Genomic DNA, 18,619 nt, shown 5'->3' with positions numbered 1-18,619 from the left:
TTTTGTCCACTCAAAGGAATGTGATGTGTTTGAATTTCACCTCCAACAGCCCAGCACAGTGATAAATTCATTGCGTATGTTTCAGTGAAAGCCGATTAAATCTGGAAACAAAATTAATGGCACTCTCTTGTTTGAGATAATTATTTTATCTTCCTCACAGGCAAGTGCTCAGGGAAATTCTTACTTAAGATAATGATGCTTTCCAGATTACATAGGAGTGTTAACATTGATGTAGTTCAGGGAATAACAAAGGCTTAAAAATCATGACAGTTACATTGATTTCTATAAAACAGCAGTTGCTAAACATTCCTAAAATGATTGCATTTCTCTCTCTTAGTGTTCCTAATCACCCAGCTCCATCAAGTCTGGCTACCTCACAGTGGCATCCAGCGTCTTTTAATAGATTGAGAAGGGTGTGTGGTTCATGGAACAGCTGTGGGATGAGCCAACAGCTGCTTTTTCTTAGACATCAAGAAGGGTCACAGAAGAAGTTAATGTTGTATACTCAAGTGAAAAACACCCTTTCATAGTGTGTTTGTCTGCCTTGATGTGGCAATAATGCACATGAGCACATATTCCAAATGCTTCACCCAACACTGTGACTGTGCAAATTAATTGGAAATCTGGCTGATCCAATTCCATTCATCCAGTTCCATTCATGGAGCTGGGTTTTACTGGTCACCTCCTACCTAAACCAGCCATATTACTGGACTATATTCTTGCATGAAAATTCTTTGATTAAAAACAAAAACCAAGCTACTCTGAACGTGAATAGACTGAATGCAAATGTTTCTCCTTCAGACAGAATGCTAAATGCAATTAATGACACTAATAGATTGTCTGGAACCTGATACAGATGGTTTATAATGAGGTAGAGGGGAATTTTTCAGCTTCAGTCCTGTGGCCAAAACATTTTTGTAGTTTGCAGGGACATATATTTTTCAAAACAAAACAAAACAAAAAAGACAAAGACAAATTAATACAGTACTGTATACTATACTTTTTTAAAAAACTGAAAAAGCAATTAAAATCTCATGATAACAGCACATTTGAATAATCCCATTTCTTGAAATTTATGTCAAACTGATATGGACTTCATGCATTTTGAAATTAGAAGTAGATGGGTTGCAGTGGAAAGAGTTCATAATGACTTTTCCCCTTTGGCCATCCAGCATAACTTCACTTGAGAGCCAATGTGACGTAGTGTTTTGAATCTTTCACTAGGGCTCTAGAAACCAGAGTTTGAATCCCCATTCAGCCAGGGAAGTCCAGTGGATGACCTTGTGCAAGTCATACACTCTCAACCTCAGAAGAAACTAACTACAATCTCCAAAATTCCATAGCACTGAGCCAGAGCAATTAAAGTGTGTCAAACCAGATACTTTCTGCAATTCACATTCACAGTTATAGACTCTTATCTGTTTTTCTGGGGGGGGGGGGGGTTATGTAATTTATACATAGTTTCCTATAAGAATAGGAAATGAAGGGAATATAGAAATTGTTTATTAGGATAAATATTTGAGATAGAGGAGGAAAATAGTCCAATATCTAATAGTATTTTGCTAGGACATTTACTATAGTACTATTGGAAGCCTAGTTTTAGATTGAAGTAGGGAATCAGACATATTTTTCTTCTGCTCCAGCCTCTTCTGCAAGCATGTTTTGGAATTCTCATTCATGGAAAAACAAATAGGATTACTTAAATAGGTGATGTGGATTATCTTCTCTAATACTCAAATGTGGTCCAGTAGTTCATGCATATGTTATCCCTTCTGCAACTGGAAAATTCAATGGTACTAATACTCTGCTTTCTTTTTTAAAGGGTATTTAAACCATAAATGGAATAAAATTTCATTCAGTTTGATACTTGAAGTTTGATATTTGATATTACAAAAATCCATGATTTGTACAAATCAGAATTATTTTGAGAAAAATTGATAATCTTGGTTAATAAGGAAACAACAAAGGAATGTTGGGTTATTAATGAATACAAATGGGGCAATTAACCAAGCAAAAGAGATGAACTATGAATTTTCCAAGCTTTATATGAAATGCATACTTTTTTCAAATGTGACACAACCATTACCATAGTCATTAAGTTTGTAATATTCAAAAGTATATGGACCTTTTCACATGGAGGGACTTATAATGCCAAAACGTTGCCAAACTGTTGCAGAAGCATGAAGGTGGGATTGTCAGTCATGCTTCTAAAACGTAATTGAGGTTTCCCGCTTTAATTCCATTAACAAGCATTTGCAGAGAAGTCATTTTTGAATAATGGGATTTCCCACTTTTGCACTTCTGCAACAGTTTGGCAGCATTTTGACAACATAAGTCCCTCCGTGTGACAAGGGCCTATATATAACACTGCAATCATCTTAGCCATAGTGGAATGGTATTTTTTAACCACTGTTCAAAGCAATGTTTTCCAAACTTATTTCTTGAGATGCTGATTTTCACCCTAGGTCTCTACCTGGGAATTGGTTACAAGAATGTTAGTGGAGTCTAATTGTCTATTATTTTTCAAAGAGAATAGTCACTTCCCATCTGTTTCACTTAAAGATGATATTTTGACATAATTGCTGTATGGCAAAAAAATTAAAATATTATGAGAAGTTTTATGAAAAGAATTTAAGATAAGAAAAGAAAGGAAATGGAGGGTTACCAAAAGTACCATATATTTTAAGGATAAATTTTTGGGACAACCCAAATCAGGAAGTGGGTATTAAATTCCTTTACCTGGTGGGAAGCGTTTACATCAATCTCTTGTAAAACGTACAAAACTGAAAACATGCAATTATCATTCTCTGACATGCACATTTCTTATATGTCTTCTCACTGCTGCAAAAGTTCACCCTTCAGGCATCATTGGTGTACACTAGAAAAAACACAGTGGGAAAACTAAAAATTCAGTCTACTACCTAAAGTATGAATTGTCCTTGACAGCTGGTTCGATTGTGGCCAAAAGAAATACTTCTTTTTTTCCCTCAGAAATTCATTGAAGTGCTTCAAGCTAATAATAAAGCTTAAGCTAGAAATTCAGGTTGATTTAATGAATTTTCCTTGGCAGCAAGCAGAATGTGGCTGCAGTAGACCATGAAGCAGGGTGCTCTATCAACTGATACCTGGTCTTGCTAAAAATTGAAATTGGATTTTTGAAGGACCTCTTGATCTTCACTGACTGAGCTGCTAGCAAGGCATTTTTAGCAATAAATGAATGGTTAATTAGAAACATCTTTAAAATAGCATACATGGTATATTAGTAGGTACAGTTTCATTTTTTAGCCCCACTGAAGGCAACTGATAGGCAGCTGATTTATATACTGTCTTTCATGGGATAATTAAATGGGATGTTCATTCCTTCTCCCCCTTTTTACTTCTGTTACAGCTGGGATGACAGCAGCTCAGTTAGCAGTGGCCTTAGTGATACTTTGGATAACATCAGTACAGATGACCTGAACACCACATCATCAATCAGCTCTTACTCCAATATTACTGCCTCTTCAAGAAAGAATGCACATTCCCATGTAGGTGTTTTATTTTTATTTTCTTCCTACCTGAATTGGGATGATGAATCCAAATAGATGTTTCGGCTGGGAATTGCATATGCAACTTGTTTTCCAGTTTTTATTTTTCCTTGTTCCCCTTCCAATTTTGTTTATATGTCTTCATTTATAATAACTGAAATTGTACTCAGTCTCTCCCACTGCAAATTATAGATATAATTATGGCAATCATGTGATACAGGACTGTGATAAAACCATTATGAAACAGTTAATTGAATCAAGTGCCACCTTCTGTGTATGTATCTTCATCTACTAGAAGGGACAACCTATTTCCCAGTCAAGGGCCTATGGAGAGTCATAAACACAGCCGGAGTTTAATGACACTATCAAAGTTTTCTATTGATCACAGCATGGAATTTCCAGGAATCCAAAATGATGTTCTGTACTGCATTTTTTGTGTGGGCCTACGTTAAAAATAAAGATATCCTGTTTGTGGCATATGACACTCCTCCACTCATATCCTCCAGATGAAAACCAGGACACATGTGGTTGAGCAACCTTAAAATATGCTCCAAAGGTTGTGGCTAGACAATAAGCAGGCAAAAGATATTAGTGAGGAAGAGGACAGAGTACTACTATTTTAAGTAGAGAAAACTTGGAATTTAAGTTCTGCGTTTAAGAAAGCCAGAAAGAAAAAAAACAGTCAGGGGGGAGACCAAAGAAACTTACTTGGAAGAACTTGTTACCCCACAGTCTAGTCTCCACAGCCCCTCTTTTGGATATCAGTTTGATATTAAAGGGAAATTTTAGACATGTAGCCAAGAAGGTATCCCCAGTGCAAGAAACTAGCCATGCCATATAAGGAATTCCAGGATCATATTTGGAGATCCTCCTAGGTCAGCATAGGGGAGACAAGGGCGTTTAGTCAGGGTAAATAGATGAAGATTGGAATCTGCATAATCCCTTCACTGAGTGATGGTAGTGATAGACCTTGAGTTTACACATGAACAAAAGTCCAGGATTAGCTCTCTCTGGGAATGAGACTCATTTGTCCATGGACATTCACAGTGATTGCCAGCCATTTCCAGACTTCCACTTCTATTCTTCTTTCATGGGAATTTAATCTTAATCCCAATACTCCCCAAGATATCTTTGGTCCTATAAGTATATCTATTTAGGCACAACCAATTTGGTCTTTTCCTGAGGTCAGACACTCTTTCTGTATCTCACCTGACTCCTCAGCAACTGCTGGCCAATTCAGATCCACAGGCAGTTTGCTCAGCCACTTTCATTTCACAGAACCCCCTGACTGGAACCTCTGCTTCTAGAATCAGGTACAGTAGCACCCTCTGCAATCCTGAAAATCATTATCTACTTTCACCTTCTATATCACTAGTGCTTATATGTGTGTGTGAGTGTGTGGTTTTGTGTGAACGTTGGTTTCCCTTTTGCTATTACAAATAAAACTACATTTGGACCTTGCATTCTAGAATTCTGTTTCTTCTTGGAACCGGTATACACAAGCTTGACCCCTGCTTTGCCCAAAGCCCTCTCAGCAGCTTTTCCCCTAGGAAATCCCCTGGGAATTTTCGGTAACAGGCAAGATGCCACTACTTACCCCTGCTGAGTTAACTGAGTGCAAATTATGCTTGCATTTATTTATTTATTTCATTTATATGTAACCTTTATCTTGAAAGAGACCCAAGGCTCCTCACAGATTAAATAGTTTTTCAAACTTGACAATAAAAGTTTTAAAACATACAGTCTGCCCTTCTCTTACGCAGGGGTGCACTGTAAAATAATTTTGCTAAAACAATGTAAAATTTCATGAATCATTGAAAAGAGAGGGGGGAACCTAGACACACACCCTGTATAAAAGCCTCCCTTGCAACTTTGTTGTTATTGTTGTATGCCACCCTGGCAATGTTGTTGTTGTTGTTGCCTTCAAGTCAATTCTGACTTTTGATGACCTTAAGGTGAGCCTATCATAGGGTTTTCTGGACATTTCACTGCCAGGGAAAGGTATTTCCATTCAAGCAAGGTTTTAATATATAATAGCTGCCTCTCTGACAACTATTACATATTTAAAACCTTCTTGAATAAAAAAAAATTATGTGTCAATGAAAGGAAAGTGCACATACATAAATTTTTCATGCAAAAATCCAAAACAAAACATCTCATCTGTAATTCTGTGCAGAATAATTTCCCAAATCACTTCAGGATGTGCAAATACCAGATGTGAACTGTGCAGAAATATTGTCCCATAGCAGGCAGAAATTATTTGCCTCACACAAGTGATGAAATAGTTGGATATTTATATCCCTAATTGGGAATAACAGTTGAATTTAGGAGTAACAGCTGAATTTGGGACTCTAGGTAGCTCCTAATGTAAACCCAACTCAGTGAGGAATCTGGTGATAATCCTGGAATTTTCCATCCCCCTCTTTTTTCTTTGTAAGAAAATTGTCAGAAACTGCAGACAATTGTTTGAGGGCCTCTTACTCAGTGCTGCCATTTTAATCAAAATGACTGAGGATCATTTTATTTAAACAAAGCATAGCACATTTTCATTGTATTTAAAAATTCCCATTGAGACATGTAAATGAATGTTTCTTCAAGTTATATAACTTCAAGAAAGTTTCCTACAATTATTTTTTTTAGCACCAGTAGTAAAAAAATTGTTGTTTTCTGAAAATTAATGAAGTCATTTGGTTCTTAGAGACCATGAAGCATTTAGAGAAAATGGAGGAAAATCTTAAAAGTGAACAATTGTGTCTTTTCCCTGATGCCTACTATTCTCTTACTATAAAGAATGACAGAGAAAATGAAATTATTGAATAATTGTAATGATATCAATTTTTCATAGCTGAAGACTGATTCAGAGAAACGTTCAGTCACAGATGGAGAACCGTGGGGCAGCAGTGAAGAACTGAAGAAGCCTGAAGAAGAGTTAGACAGCAATGTTGACAGCAGTGGGAAATGGAAGGGCCATCCCACTGGACTGCTTGAAGATGCTGAGAAGGGAGGGCAGAAAACCCCTCTGTCTGTCTCTCAGACAGGCTCTTGGAGAAGAGGCATGACTGCACAAGTTGGAACATCATCCAGGCACAAAGCAGGAACAAGTACTCTCAAGACACCTGGTAAGAAAGGAGTCCAGCAATTCTGTACGTATTTCCAAAAATGCCCTAAGCCATTGTCCTCATTATTCAAGTGGATTTAAAAAATTCCATATCAAATCTTTTGTTTATGAGCAGAGAAAGCCCACAACAGGGAATTAAGTAGTTATTATGTAGATGATTGCTGCATCAGTTATATAATATATCAAAAACTCAGCATGCTCACTCTCCACTAAGGTTAGATATTTGTGTGACACTAGTTTCAAATAGCAGTGTATATTGTGTTCATAATGAGTAACTAAAAACACATAGATGATGAACCAAGTGTGACTCAATAATATGAAACAACCCTGAAATTATTGGTATGTATTAGTTTTGAAAAGTTTTCAAGAAATTTTATTAGAAGCTAAAAGGCAAACCAAATTTGTCTATGGTAACAATCTTGAGATTACAAGTATATATATATTTTTATGTCATTTAATATATTGTTTCCATAAAATATGTATCCTAAAAGAATTTTTTTTCAAAGTCCACATTACATTTAAAAAAAAAATCCTAAAAAATGCCTTTTTGAGTCATATTTGGTTTGCTCCTTGAGCAGAAAGCATGTGATTCAAAGAAGCGAAGTCCAAAACATAGTCGTATTCCAGTTTGCACATTAGTCTGAGCGGTGGGGATCTGGTCAGTTCATTTGGAAATACAGACAAAACAAAATTCTCGCACATTCCTTACTGGGATTTAGGGAACAGTGTTCACTTCAAATGCTTTATGGCTCTGATCAAGCATTTACTGTTTGAAAGAAAGGCAATATAATTTGTATTTCACCTTTCTTCTTCTAATAATAAGTTTAAGGCTCAGTAAAGTGGAATGAGTTCATTAGTTTCTAGTTGCTGTGTTCTTTGCTAAGATATGCCCAGATCTTAACATTGTGCAGCCCTCCAGATGTTGTTGAAGTGCATATCTCAGCAGCCCTAGCCAGCATAGCCAGTGGTGTCCAACAACAGGTAGAACACCCCATGACTCTTACTCTGGTGTAAACATGTGTGCAAAAGCACCACCAAGTTGCCTATTGAGCTATGGCAACCCCATGAGTTTCATAGGGTTTTCTTACTCAAGGAATACTCAGAGGTGGTTTTGCCAGTTCCTTTAACTGAAAAATAGTCCACAGCATCTGGTATTCATTGACAGCCTCCCATCCAAGTACTAACCATGGCTAATCCTACTTAGCTTCCATGATCAGATAGGATCCAGTGATTTTAGGGTCTCTAGTCCAGGTGTAAATATACTTTCTGCATATTTAATTCAATTGCAGCCACACTATAGGAGCTCACTGGATTTTGAGTGTAAGAGAACCATGCAGCCATCTGCAGCCCATGTAATATTAATGACAGGAAAGCATGAGAAAGCAAATAGGATCCTGTAAATCAACCGTATTTCTCAGGCAAACTGTCTCTACTGGCAATGTAAGCACATTTGATGCTGGGATTGTATATGGAGGTTTTTTACATCCTGACTATTGAAAAGAAACTCCAGTTGAGATCAAACAGTCTTCCACTCTTATGTTGTTGTTGTTTTAAAAAATCACAAAATTCTTAAGCTGCATCTGTAAATATGTTACTGAAAATGCAGTGGCACAACATGAATGACTATTAAATCATCCATTTTATTAGGAAAAACAGATGATGCAAAGGCTTCAGAAAAAGGAAAAACTCCCCTTAAGGGAGCTTCAATTCAACGTTCTCCTTCAGATGCAGGTAAAAGCAGTGGAGATGAAGGGAAAAAACCTCCTTCGGGCATCAGCAGATCGACAGCAACGGGTTCCTTTGGCTTCAAAAAAGCTGGGGTTGGCTCTTCAACAATGATCACAGCAAGTGGGGCAACTATAACAAGTGGCTCAGCAACCTTGGGAAAGATGCCAAAGTCTGCCGCTATTGGTGGAAAGTCAAATGCAGGGAGGAAAACCAGCCTAGATGGTTCACAGAATCAAGATGACGGTGCATTGCATGTGAGCTCAAAGACCACCTTGCAGTACCGAAGTTTGCCACGTCCTTCAAAATCAAGCACCAGTGGGATTCCTGGTAGAGGTGGACACAGATCCAGCACCAGTAGCATTGACTCAAATGTCAGCAGCAAATCTGCCGGGGCGGCTGCCACCAACAAGCTAAGAGAGCCTACCAAGATCGGCTCAGGACGCTCCAGTCCAGTTACCATCAATCAGACAGACAAAGAGAAAGAAAAAGTGACTGCATCTGATTCTGAGAGTGTGTCATTGTCCAGCTCTCCAAAATCAAGTCCAACCTCAGCAAGTGCTTGTGCAACAACGCCAGGCCTCAGGCAGCCAGGCTCGAAATACCCTGACATTGCCTCACCCACATTTAGACGGTAAGGGGTTTCCTATGGAAAGTATTTTCCACTTAGTACTTAAGGGGTGGGGTGAAGGGTTCCAGAGTGTACTGATTTTTATGGGTTTGTTACCTTTGGAATGACAATGTGTAAGACATTTTGTAATATTTGAATTCAAACATACGGATGGAAGAAAACAGTTTAAAATGTTAAATGCCTCCACAGCAAAGATTACTGCCCCACATGAGATTTGCACTGTGACCCTTCCTAGGGAAGGTGAATTTGGTCACAACAGTCCTCCAAATGATTAATGCCCTCCAAATTATAGACAGTCAGCATCTCCGAGTACCTCAATGACTTCCAAATTATAGACAGTCAGCTTCTGAGTATTTCCACAAGTTACAGAATCCCAAATCCATCTTCCCTCCCTCTTTCTCTGCCCTTCCCTCCTAAATTGCATCCCAAATTCCCTCCCCAATCTAACAGTAAGTGCTCATCATCCTGAATATGAAAAATCTCATGACTGTTTACCATTTTCTTAACAGAGTGTCTCAATGAATAAGACAATTTGTCCCTTGGCGAGTTATTTTTGCATATATAATTCTGTAAAATAACCTCTTCCCATACAAGCCTGTCTGAAATTTTGATATCATTATGGGAGGCCCTGTACTAATAAAGTGAGGTTCCTATCTAGCTAGGGAGGAGAAATTTAATCTCTCAGGCTGATTATCCCCACCTCCACACACACTCTATAGGAAATAAAAGGATGGTGCCTCCATTGGTCCTTTTTTCTTTGTATTTGAATGTGGGATGGATGAATTTAGGAAAATGGGCAGACAAGGGGGGGGAGTTTCAAATATTTCCCATTAATTGGGGGCCCCCACACTTACATATAACTAAAAGGAGGAGGAGGAGGAGGAGGAGAAAGGGTCAAGATATTTTGAATTTACCTGTGGGATGCAGTGGCTCAATTGGTTAAGACTCTGACTCTGTTGACTACAAGATTGACAGGTTGGCAGTTCGAGGCCTGGGTGCCACATGATGGGGTGAGCTCCCATCCTTCTGCCCCAGCTTCTTCCAACCTAACAGTTCAAAAGAATGCAAATACAAGTAGATAAATAGGTACCACTCCAGTAGGAAGGTAAACAGCATTCTGTGCAGTTGTGCTGACATGATCACAGAGTAGTCTCTGACAACGCTGGCTCTTCAGCTTAGTAACAGAGATGAGCACTGCCCCCTATGGTCGGACACAACTTGACAACCTTGTCAACAGGGAATACCTTTACCTTTTATTGTTTGACCCACAATATTCTAAGTGCCATGAAGGAAGGAGGAAGAGAGATATCTTGATGACCTGCCCCATATCAGTTAAAGTTACGAAAAGGACAGAGGCAAGAGAACAGAGGACAAGTTGGCAGCAGTGGGGCCAAGAATACCAGTACAAGCCCTGAGTCAGATCTTGATAACTTATGTTGATGAAGCATTCTAAACTGGGCTGGGATAACATGTCTGAATTCTGTCTCAGTTTTACTTGTTTCACCTCTCATAATTTGACGAAAGCCCGATTACTTTATCTAGTAGCTTGAGCTGATGGAGGTTTTCTAAAACAATTTTTTTTTAAAGAATGGAACACCACCTTTTCAAGTTGCAAGTGCTCTCAAGACATCTATAAATGAAACCCATAAAAAATGGATATGTAAAAGAAATTAACTAAAACACGAGAGCAAAATGTTCAGCTTCAATACATCAAAAGACACCCATTAACAGTCAAAACCACAGTATAAAATGTAGTTATTCATTATTATTCACCTAAAAATGAACTGAACATCCAAATCCTGAAAGCTTAAAAGGAATTGCTTTGGCCAAGTTGCACAACGTTAACATCACATTAAACTAATGAAGGATAACACTATGAAAGGCTACTTGTTCATGTACTAAGCCTCTAAATGCCAGTTGTTAGGGAAACAATACTAAAGCATTCATGTCCTGCTCATGGGCTCCCCATAGACATCTGTTTTGCCACAGTGGGAACAAAATAGTGGACTAGTTAGGTCTTTAAGCATAAACTCAGTGTAATGCTAGCAAAGTGAAAATCTTTCCTAAAACTAAATTATACCATTGCATCATCACTGCATAAGCAGTTGCACAATCTAAATATTGTGCCATGAAAATGTGAAACCACAATTAGTTACTTACTTATGTTATATCCTTCCATTCTCCTGGCATGGGATTCAAGACCAAAAAAACCCCAATAAAATATAATTGTAGAAATATTGTTTTTTTAAAAAACCAATAGTCATACAATTCTGTTAACAGCAGAAAGTTGAAACAGTTTGAAACACACACTTAAAACATAATAATAGAAAAGAGAAAAGCAAAGCACATCCCATCAAAATTCTTTCTGCCATAAGAAAAAGAGCCAAAGCTTTGCCTAAATTAAAAGGAAAAGACTGCAGAGGGGCTCAGCCAAACTTCCCATGTAAAGGAGTTCCACAGCCTTGGAGCAGCCACTGAGAAGGCGCTGTCTTCCACATCCTAGTGAAACATGCTTGTGATGGGCCAAGATAAAACCCATCCCCAAAGATCTTAAAACTCAGGCAGTCCCATTACAATAGTGCCTTTCCCTAATGTAGTATAGTGGCATTGTTGGATGCAAACGTTAGTATATTCTACATGGGTTTTTCTTAACATTCTTAAAGCTCAGTCAGAATGAAATATGAAAAGAGCCAGACCAGGGGGTGCATCCTGACAATATATACTATTTCAGTTATTGCTATGAAAAAGGAGAGCTCTTTCTGGGATACAGAAATCACAATGCCCCCCCATTCACCACCACCACCACCCCGCAACTGAAGGAACCATTCCAATGAAAGGAGAATTTATCTACAGAGAGAAACCAGTGACATGATACTATAAATGAAAGAGTTAATGGTCAGCTTTTTCAGATTTTTTTTAGTAAAATGTGTATTTCTTGTGCAAAGTAATTATTTCAACGACATCTAGAGGGGCTTTCAAGTATTCCTCTGACAAAGCAACCTGTGACAGTCCCCTATGCCATTGCAACTCTGTTGCATTAAAAAAAGTTTTTTTTTAAAAAAAAAATACAACTAATGTGAAAATTATAGGAATTCTACATTTTGTATGATGCTGAGTTAAAACCTACAGTTGTACTCACATAACCCACTTTAGAGACTTGAAAGAGGGCCCACCAGCTGTCCTGCAAAAAGAATGGACCTGAGGGTGGGGAATTAAATCTCAAACAGCTGCTAGATGCTATTCTAACTGAAGCTACATTAGTATGGTGGAGGACCGAGAAGTTTCACACAGAACATGTGCCATTCCCCATTCCATCCATCTAGGAGGATGCACCTGGAACCTTGCAGCCACAGGCATATAGCTGCCACCTAACTGAGTCAAAGCTCAGAAAATTTATTTTTGGAGGACTAAAGCTGCCAGAATCTCCCAGCCAGCAGAATTGCTTGCCAAGCCATCTGGGTGATTCTGGCAGTTGTAGCTCAAAAAGAAACTTTTCCCAACTTTTGAACTGAGGCAGTGTGATTTTTTTTATATAGGTAGTGGTGGTGGATAGTGTTTACATGGGACTTTCTTTTTTTAAACAGCATTCCTTAACAAAAAGTGAAAAGACTGATAAGGGCCACTTAAAATGCAAATGATATTGCCTTCTCCCGATTGTAACTTTCCATTAGTAGCCCATGTTATAAGAACAGGAAGCTGGATTTCATTAATAGAATACTCTGAATAACCATTTAAAATGATGTCTTGCTTATTTCCTATCTGATGATAAGAATTAATTCAACTTGATGTTTTACATTTCTGTTTAATATCAAAATTTACGAAACTTAGCTGCTTTGCAACATACATCATATCAAAACTTAAATCCCTGCAAATCCATAAATCTACTTAGAACAAGCACATTGTTTTCATGAACCACAGTCAATGCTGCCCTCTTGTGGCTAATTGCCAACATAACATTTTTTGCATTAGCTTTCCCATGTTGCAAGTATTATGCTGTATCATATTTTAGTTCTTTTAAGATACTGTGTTATAAATGCAGAAAATACTTTCTGGCTTGGGATAATAATGGTGTAAAATAGTTCTTTTATTATATTTATTTCTATGTATGCCACCTTTTCCCCAGAGTAGGACCCAAGGCAGATCCCAGAAAAAGTCAATTAAAAAAACGAGACAATAAAGAATTAAAAACAATTATAACCATCACATAAAACAATATAAATTATTATAAATATATACAAAAGTTTTAAAGATGGATAAAAGCATCCCAATAAAAGTGTCATCATCTTTGCTTCATCATCTTTAGAAGTGGAAGTTATTACAGTCCTGCAAAAGGAGGGTATTTTCAGAATATAGAATGTTTTATCCTCCTACAATATCTAACATACTTCAAGCCTACCTCCCTTCTCCCAGTTTTTGCACAAACCTGAACATTGAGAAAGGAGATAAAGTTACTCTCTTGTATTTAGGAAAGTTACAATTACATACAAAGAAAATCAGTACTTTGTAATGTGAGAAGAAACTTGTGTAAGTCTTGGTTACATGATGATGATGATTTAACAATGCCATGTCTTAACTGTTGAAAGGTTGGAACTAATTGCTGGATTTGGGTGAAAGTTTAATCTTTTTATGCAATCATATAACACAAAGCTGTTGTGCTTTTTATCTCCATGGGAAGGTTTGTAACTCTTAGAGGACAAATCCTAAATGAATGCTTTGAAATTGTAAAATAAGTACATCAGAGTAATACAGGGCTTAAATGGATTTGATTGTGAGAAGCAAATTAATTGGAGACAGGGTGTTACATTGGCTCTTTTAATGATGTGTTGTACCTTAACTTTCAGGCAATTATTGTGTGAAGCTTTGGCTTCTAACACTGAGATGGTTTGTTTGCTTATAGGTTGTTTGGTGCTAAAGCGAGCAGCAAAACTGCCCCCACCCCAAATACAGAAGGGGTGAAATCCACATCTGCAATGCCCAGTCCTAGCACCACATTAGCTCGGCAAGGCAGCCTGGAATCTCCATCTTCAGGTACAGGTAGCATGTGCAGCGCAGGTGGGCAGAGTGGCGGCAGTAGCCCTCTTTTCAGCAAACCTTCGGACTTAAATACAGATGTCGTAAGTTTAAGTCACTCCTTGGCTTCTAGTCCAGCCTCAGCCCACTCCTTCACATCAAGTGGTCTTGTGTGGGCTGCAAACTTGAGTAGCTCCTCTGCAGGTAGTAAAGATACACCGAGTTACCAGTCAATGACTAGCCTCCACACAAGCTCTGAATCTATTGACCTCCCTCTCAGCCACCATGGCTCCCTATCAGGATTGACTACAAGTACTCAAGAGGTCCAGAGCCTTCTCATGAGGACTGGCAGCGTGAGATCTACACTTTCAGAAAGGTAAGTTAATGACAGAGAGAAGTATCTCAACCATAATCATAAGTGAGGCTCAAAAATGGAATCAGCCAGAAATATATCATTTAATGTGTTTTAAGACAGTTATGTTATCAAATACTGGAAAAAATCCTTCAGTATAACTTTTGGTGTGGGGAAGTGGCAGCTCCTGCCTTCCATGTGAATAGGACACTCAATCCATCTTGAGTTTTCTGAACTTTAAAAGAATAAAGGTGGTGAACCCTATCCCCACCATTGGATCAGCATCTTGGACACCTCTTGCAACTTAGAAGAAAACCCCTGAATTGACTAATACTGACAAGGAAGCCATGAGCCCCACTGGTGTTAGGATAGACCATCCATCCATCCATCTCTTTATTTATGTTTCACCTTTCTTCCAGACTGTGACTGGCTTATCAAAAGGCAAAAAATTACAATAAAAACACATATAGTTAAAAACATATAAAATGGAGATTAAAACAGTATTAAACAACAACAGAATTAAAATCATTTAAAATCTTAGTTGAAAACAAATATTAAAAACAAGACATTGTTAAAATCAATTTGCAAAGCTTGCTACATAGGTCTTAAGCTGCCACCACAAAGAAGAATCCATCCTATCTTCCCTGGAGGAAAGCATTCCAAAACGTGAGAGCACCCACAGAGAAGGCCTCATGCATTCTCACCAAATATGCTAGTGAAAAGTAAAAGTAAAAAACTAAAAATGCCATAATTCTATTATTCTTGTTTCTCAATAGTACAGTTGATTTCTCCAAGCCCTTCAAACTGAAGACATTTTTCACATAATTTGTTGTTATTGTATGCCTTCAAGTCATTTCTGACTTATGGCGACCTTAAGGTGAACCTTTCCTGGGGTTTTCTTGGCAAGAGTTTTTCCAAGGAGGTTTGCTATTGTCTGAAGCTGAGAGAGAGTGACTTGCCCAAACTCACCCAGTTAATTTCAAGGCCAAGTGGGGAATCAAACCTTGGTCTCCAGAGTTATAGTCCAACTCCCAAACCACATCACATTGGCTAAATACCAGAGGAATTCAGCTTCTGGACTACAGTCTCAGGGACATAGCCAAGGGGGGGGGGTCCTGGGGTCTTGACCCCCCCCCTTCTGTTAGATAAAATGAATGGTGCATGCCACCGCACCGCCACACCCAAGCCCTATTATAATGGTGGCACTTAGTCTGGACCCCCCTTCTCAAAATCCTGGCTATGTCCTTGACAGTCTATGTATCACAAACGCATAGTTTTGTATTTGCATAGTGTGTTCTCTTTTAGAACACACTAGAAGTGAACCTTTTTTTCTTTTTTAAGCAAACAGATCTGCACCTGTACTGTTCACACCCAAAGGTTGCAGTTTCTACCTTTGTGTTCGATTCTTTTCAGTCTCCACTAAGGCAACATTGAATGGTATATTCTATCTGACTCTCAGTTATTGTAGAAATGAAATTTTGTTGTGCTGAATTTTTAAAAATCAAACAAGTAAAGTTTGTTCTGGTTCTCGGAAGGATGTAATTAATCACTGAAAATACATATTTATTAGAGTAATTAACAAACAGAAATTCATCGTTCAATTAATAAGCAAAACATTTTGGCTTCTGCCTTCCTCAGCTGATTAAAATAAAAGTGAGCTTGTAATCAAGGTGGCAGTTTACAGCGCGCATATATATATAGCTTGATGAAGTGTTCTAAGTGGCAACTGCAGGATCTCTACATTTCTTCACTTCTACCACCATTGTTATTTCCTATTTTAGTGTGTGACAGAAGACAACAAATTCTTAACACTCTTCTGGTGTAATTCATTTAGGGTCTATATATATAGAGAGAGATTAGAGTCCCCATATTTGTCAAGCTCTGGGAGGCTTGATCCCAAGCCATCCCATACATCTTGGTTCCTTTGCTACTGCTAGTTTGATACCCATGAGGTATCACCTGAACTCATGCAATTTAGGGTAGACATCTTATTAGAATTTCCTTTCATTGCAGCATGGATGTCACATTGGAGTTTATCGCATTACAAAAAACCTCAACTTACCCCTACCATGTTCAAGTCTATTACAGGATGCTGTTGGGTATTATCATATGCAAAATGCCACTGTTGCGGCTGCCTGACTGTAACCCGCCTAAAACCTGCCTACAAGCTGCACTTTGATGGCTAATTTGCAAAGTCAGGATCTGTTCCAGATCCATTTTCCACACACATGATCATCTTCCCCCAGCCATAGGATAAGGATCCTCTTAGTGCTCAGCAAAGAATAGCTTATGATATCAAAATACAGTGTATGATTTTTTGTAAGGCCCAGTCATTGCTTATACTACAGGAGCAGATCAGCATTATTCTGATAGTTGTAGATGCCCTCTGACCATGTAGGTGCCTACTATCATTGCTTCAGCTACAAATACCTTCCTAAAATCTGTGAGCATCCTTCTTGTCAACTCTCCTTGCCAGACTGACAACTCATCATGGGCAGGAAGTGATCCTTACTTTCTTACCTGTACAAATTACAACTGGATATGTCATTTCCTGCAGATGCAGTTTATATAGCCACACCTAAAATGGCACCTAAGTTGACACGAACAAGTTTCCTGGCTTTAGTGCTCATGGCTTTGGTACTGACCACATTCCTTCACCTTTTAATGCATGTATTGCAAGACCTGATTGCTTTGGTGCCAAAAATTCCAGTGATACCATCAATTTCTGCTACTTTGCAACTTTTTCTGACATCCCAGTGTACATCAGCTTCACTGTCCCTCATTTCAGTGGGATCCCAAATCAAAAGGATCTTTTCTCAGATCTAAGGGCCTGTCAATCTAATTATAAGTTTTCAGTGTCATTAGTATCATTATCTATCTATTAAGTTATTTGGGTAATTTCCACTTCTTCCTCTGGGAGACAAGACTCTGTTCTTTGAACAAGTCCACTGTATGACTCATTCAGCTAATTCAGAAGTCTCTAGCACCCTAAAATATTGTTTTCATCCTCTCTAGCATTTCAACAGAGATCACTATATAATAATAATAATAATAATAATAATAATAATAATAATAATAATAGGATTTATTTATATGCCGCCCAATCACTGGGAATCCGAATCACTATTATAAGCTGCCTGGATCACCATGGCGCATTATAGACGGGCCTTTAATATGCCCCCATCACGTGCTAGGGGTTGGCCGAGGACCTAGCGTCCACACCGGCCTCACCCCTAGCACGTGACGAGGGTGTAAAGATGGCAGCGCCCTATACACACAGGCGCCGCCATATTTACGTGCTGGATGTGTTGCGTCCGCATGTGTCGCCCCAGAAATGACGCTGCAAATGCGCCCCTTGCGCTTTGCAGTGCCTCTTCCGGGGCGTCAGAAGGAACGCGATTTCCGCACTCCTTTTCGGCAGCGTCCGGGAGCCGCGCCGTTTAAAGGCTGCAGCTCCAGGACGGTGCAAGCGGCGGCGGCAGCAGACCGCCGCAATCCGGAGGTCTGTAAAGCGCCTATATCAGTACTTAAAGTTGTCAGAGAATCTGCATGCAAGTCCTCATCGATTTCTCCTATTTTAAGGAGGTATATGAATTTATTTATTTATTTAGTATGTTTCCCTTCTCCCAGAAGGGACCCAAGGTGGCTCACAGACAAAAATATATATTTTAAAAAATTATACCGTGTCCACAACACATCAGCTGTTATTGTGAAATTGGCACATACCAACAGTATTTCATCAGTATACAATCCCAGTTAACCAAGAAGGCCATAAATTTACCATTATCAGAGCATGTTCCTGAAATGAGGAAGCTAACAACAATGTCTTTCTGAGCAAAAGCACTCCAGTTAGAAAAGTAGCATATTGGCACATCCATTCATATAGTTGATTGTAATTCATACAGTACGGATGCCATGTAATGGAAGTTCTCTTACAAGAGAATAGGAACAGCATTGATGGTTTGTCCTTTGACACTGAAGGCCTTTTCAGTTCCAAAAGACATGATGTTCTCAACTGGGTACAAAAAAACATGAACATCTGCCTGACAAATAGACATCAGCAGTCATCAGTTTTCCTTCATCTCATTTGTAGGCAATAGGTTCTTCCACTAAGTGGACATCAACATTTCCTGTGAGTTATGACAATTTTGACAACTTCCATCAATCAGTTGCAGTAGGAAAGAGTTCATGCACTCAAGCAGAGTCAATAATAATAATAATAATAATAATAATAATAATAATAATAATAATAATAA

At 38.5% G+C, this 18,619-nt stretch overlaps 1 protein-coding gene across 15 annotated transcripts in view; it reads left to right on the top strand.

The window, feature by feature from the left end:
• NAV3 (neuron navigator 3) overlaps window positions 1-18,619 on the top strand; it is a 572,439-nt gene that overhangs the window by 480,481 nt on the left and 73,339 nt on the right. For all 15 annotated transcript variants that reach the window (XM_042467939.1, XM_042467940.1, XM_042467938.1 and 12 more), the window contains 4 exons: window positions 3,389-3,527; window positions 6,373-6,646; window positions 8,293-9,004; window positions 13,899-14,387. In XM_042467939.1, the coding sequence (XP_042323873.1) occupies window positions 3,389-3,527; window positions 6,373-6,646; window positions 8,293-9,004; window positions 13,899-14,387 (1,614 nt within the window). The remainder of the gene's footprint in view (window positions 1-3,388; window positions 3,528-6,372; window positions 6,647-8,292; window positions 9,005-13,898; window positions 14,388-18,619) is intronic.

Source organism: Sceloporus undulatus, chromosome 5 (assembly GCF_019175285.1).
Source record: "Sceloporus undulatus isolate JIND9_A2432 ecotype Alabama chromosome 5, SceUnd_v1.1, whole genome shotgun sequence".
Taxonomy (NCBI): domain Eukaryota; kingdom Metazoa; phylum Chordata; class Lepidosauria; order Squamata; family Phrynosomatidae; genus Sceloporus; species Sceloporus undulatus.
The sequence above is the reverse complement of the archived record's forward strand: the minus strand, read 5'-3'. Positions and strand labels throughout refer to the sequence as shown.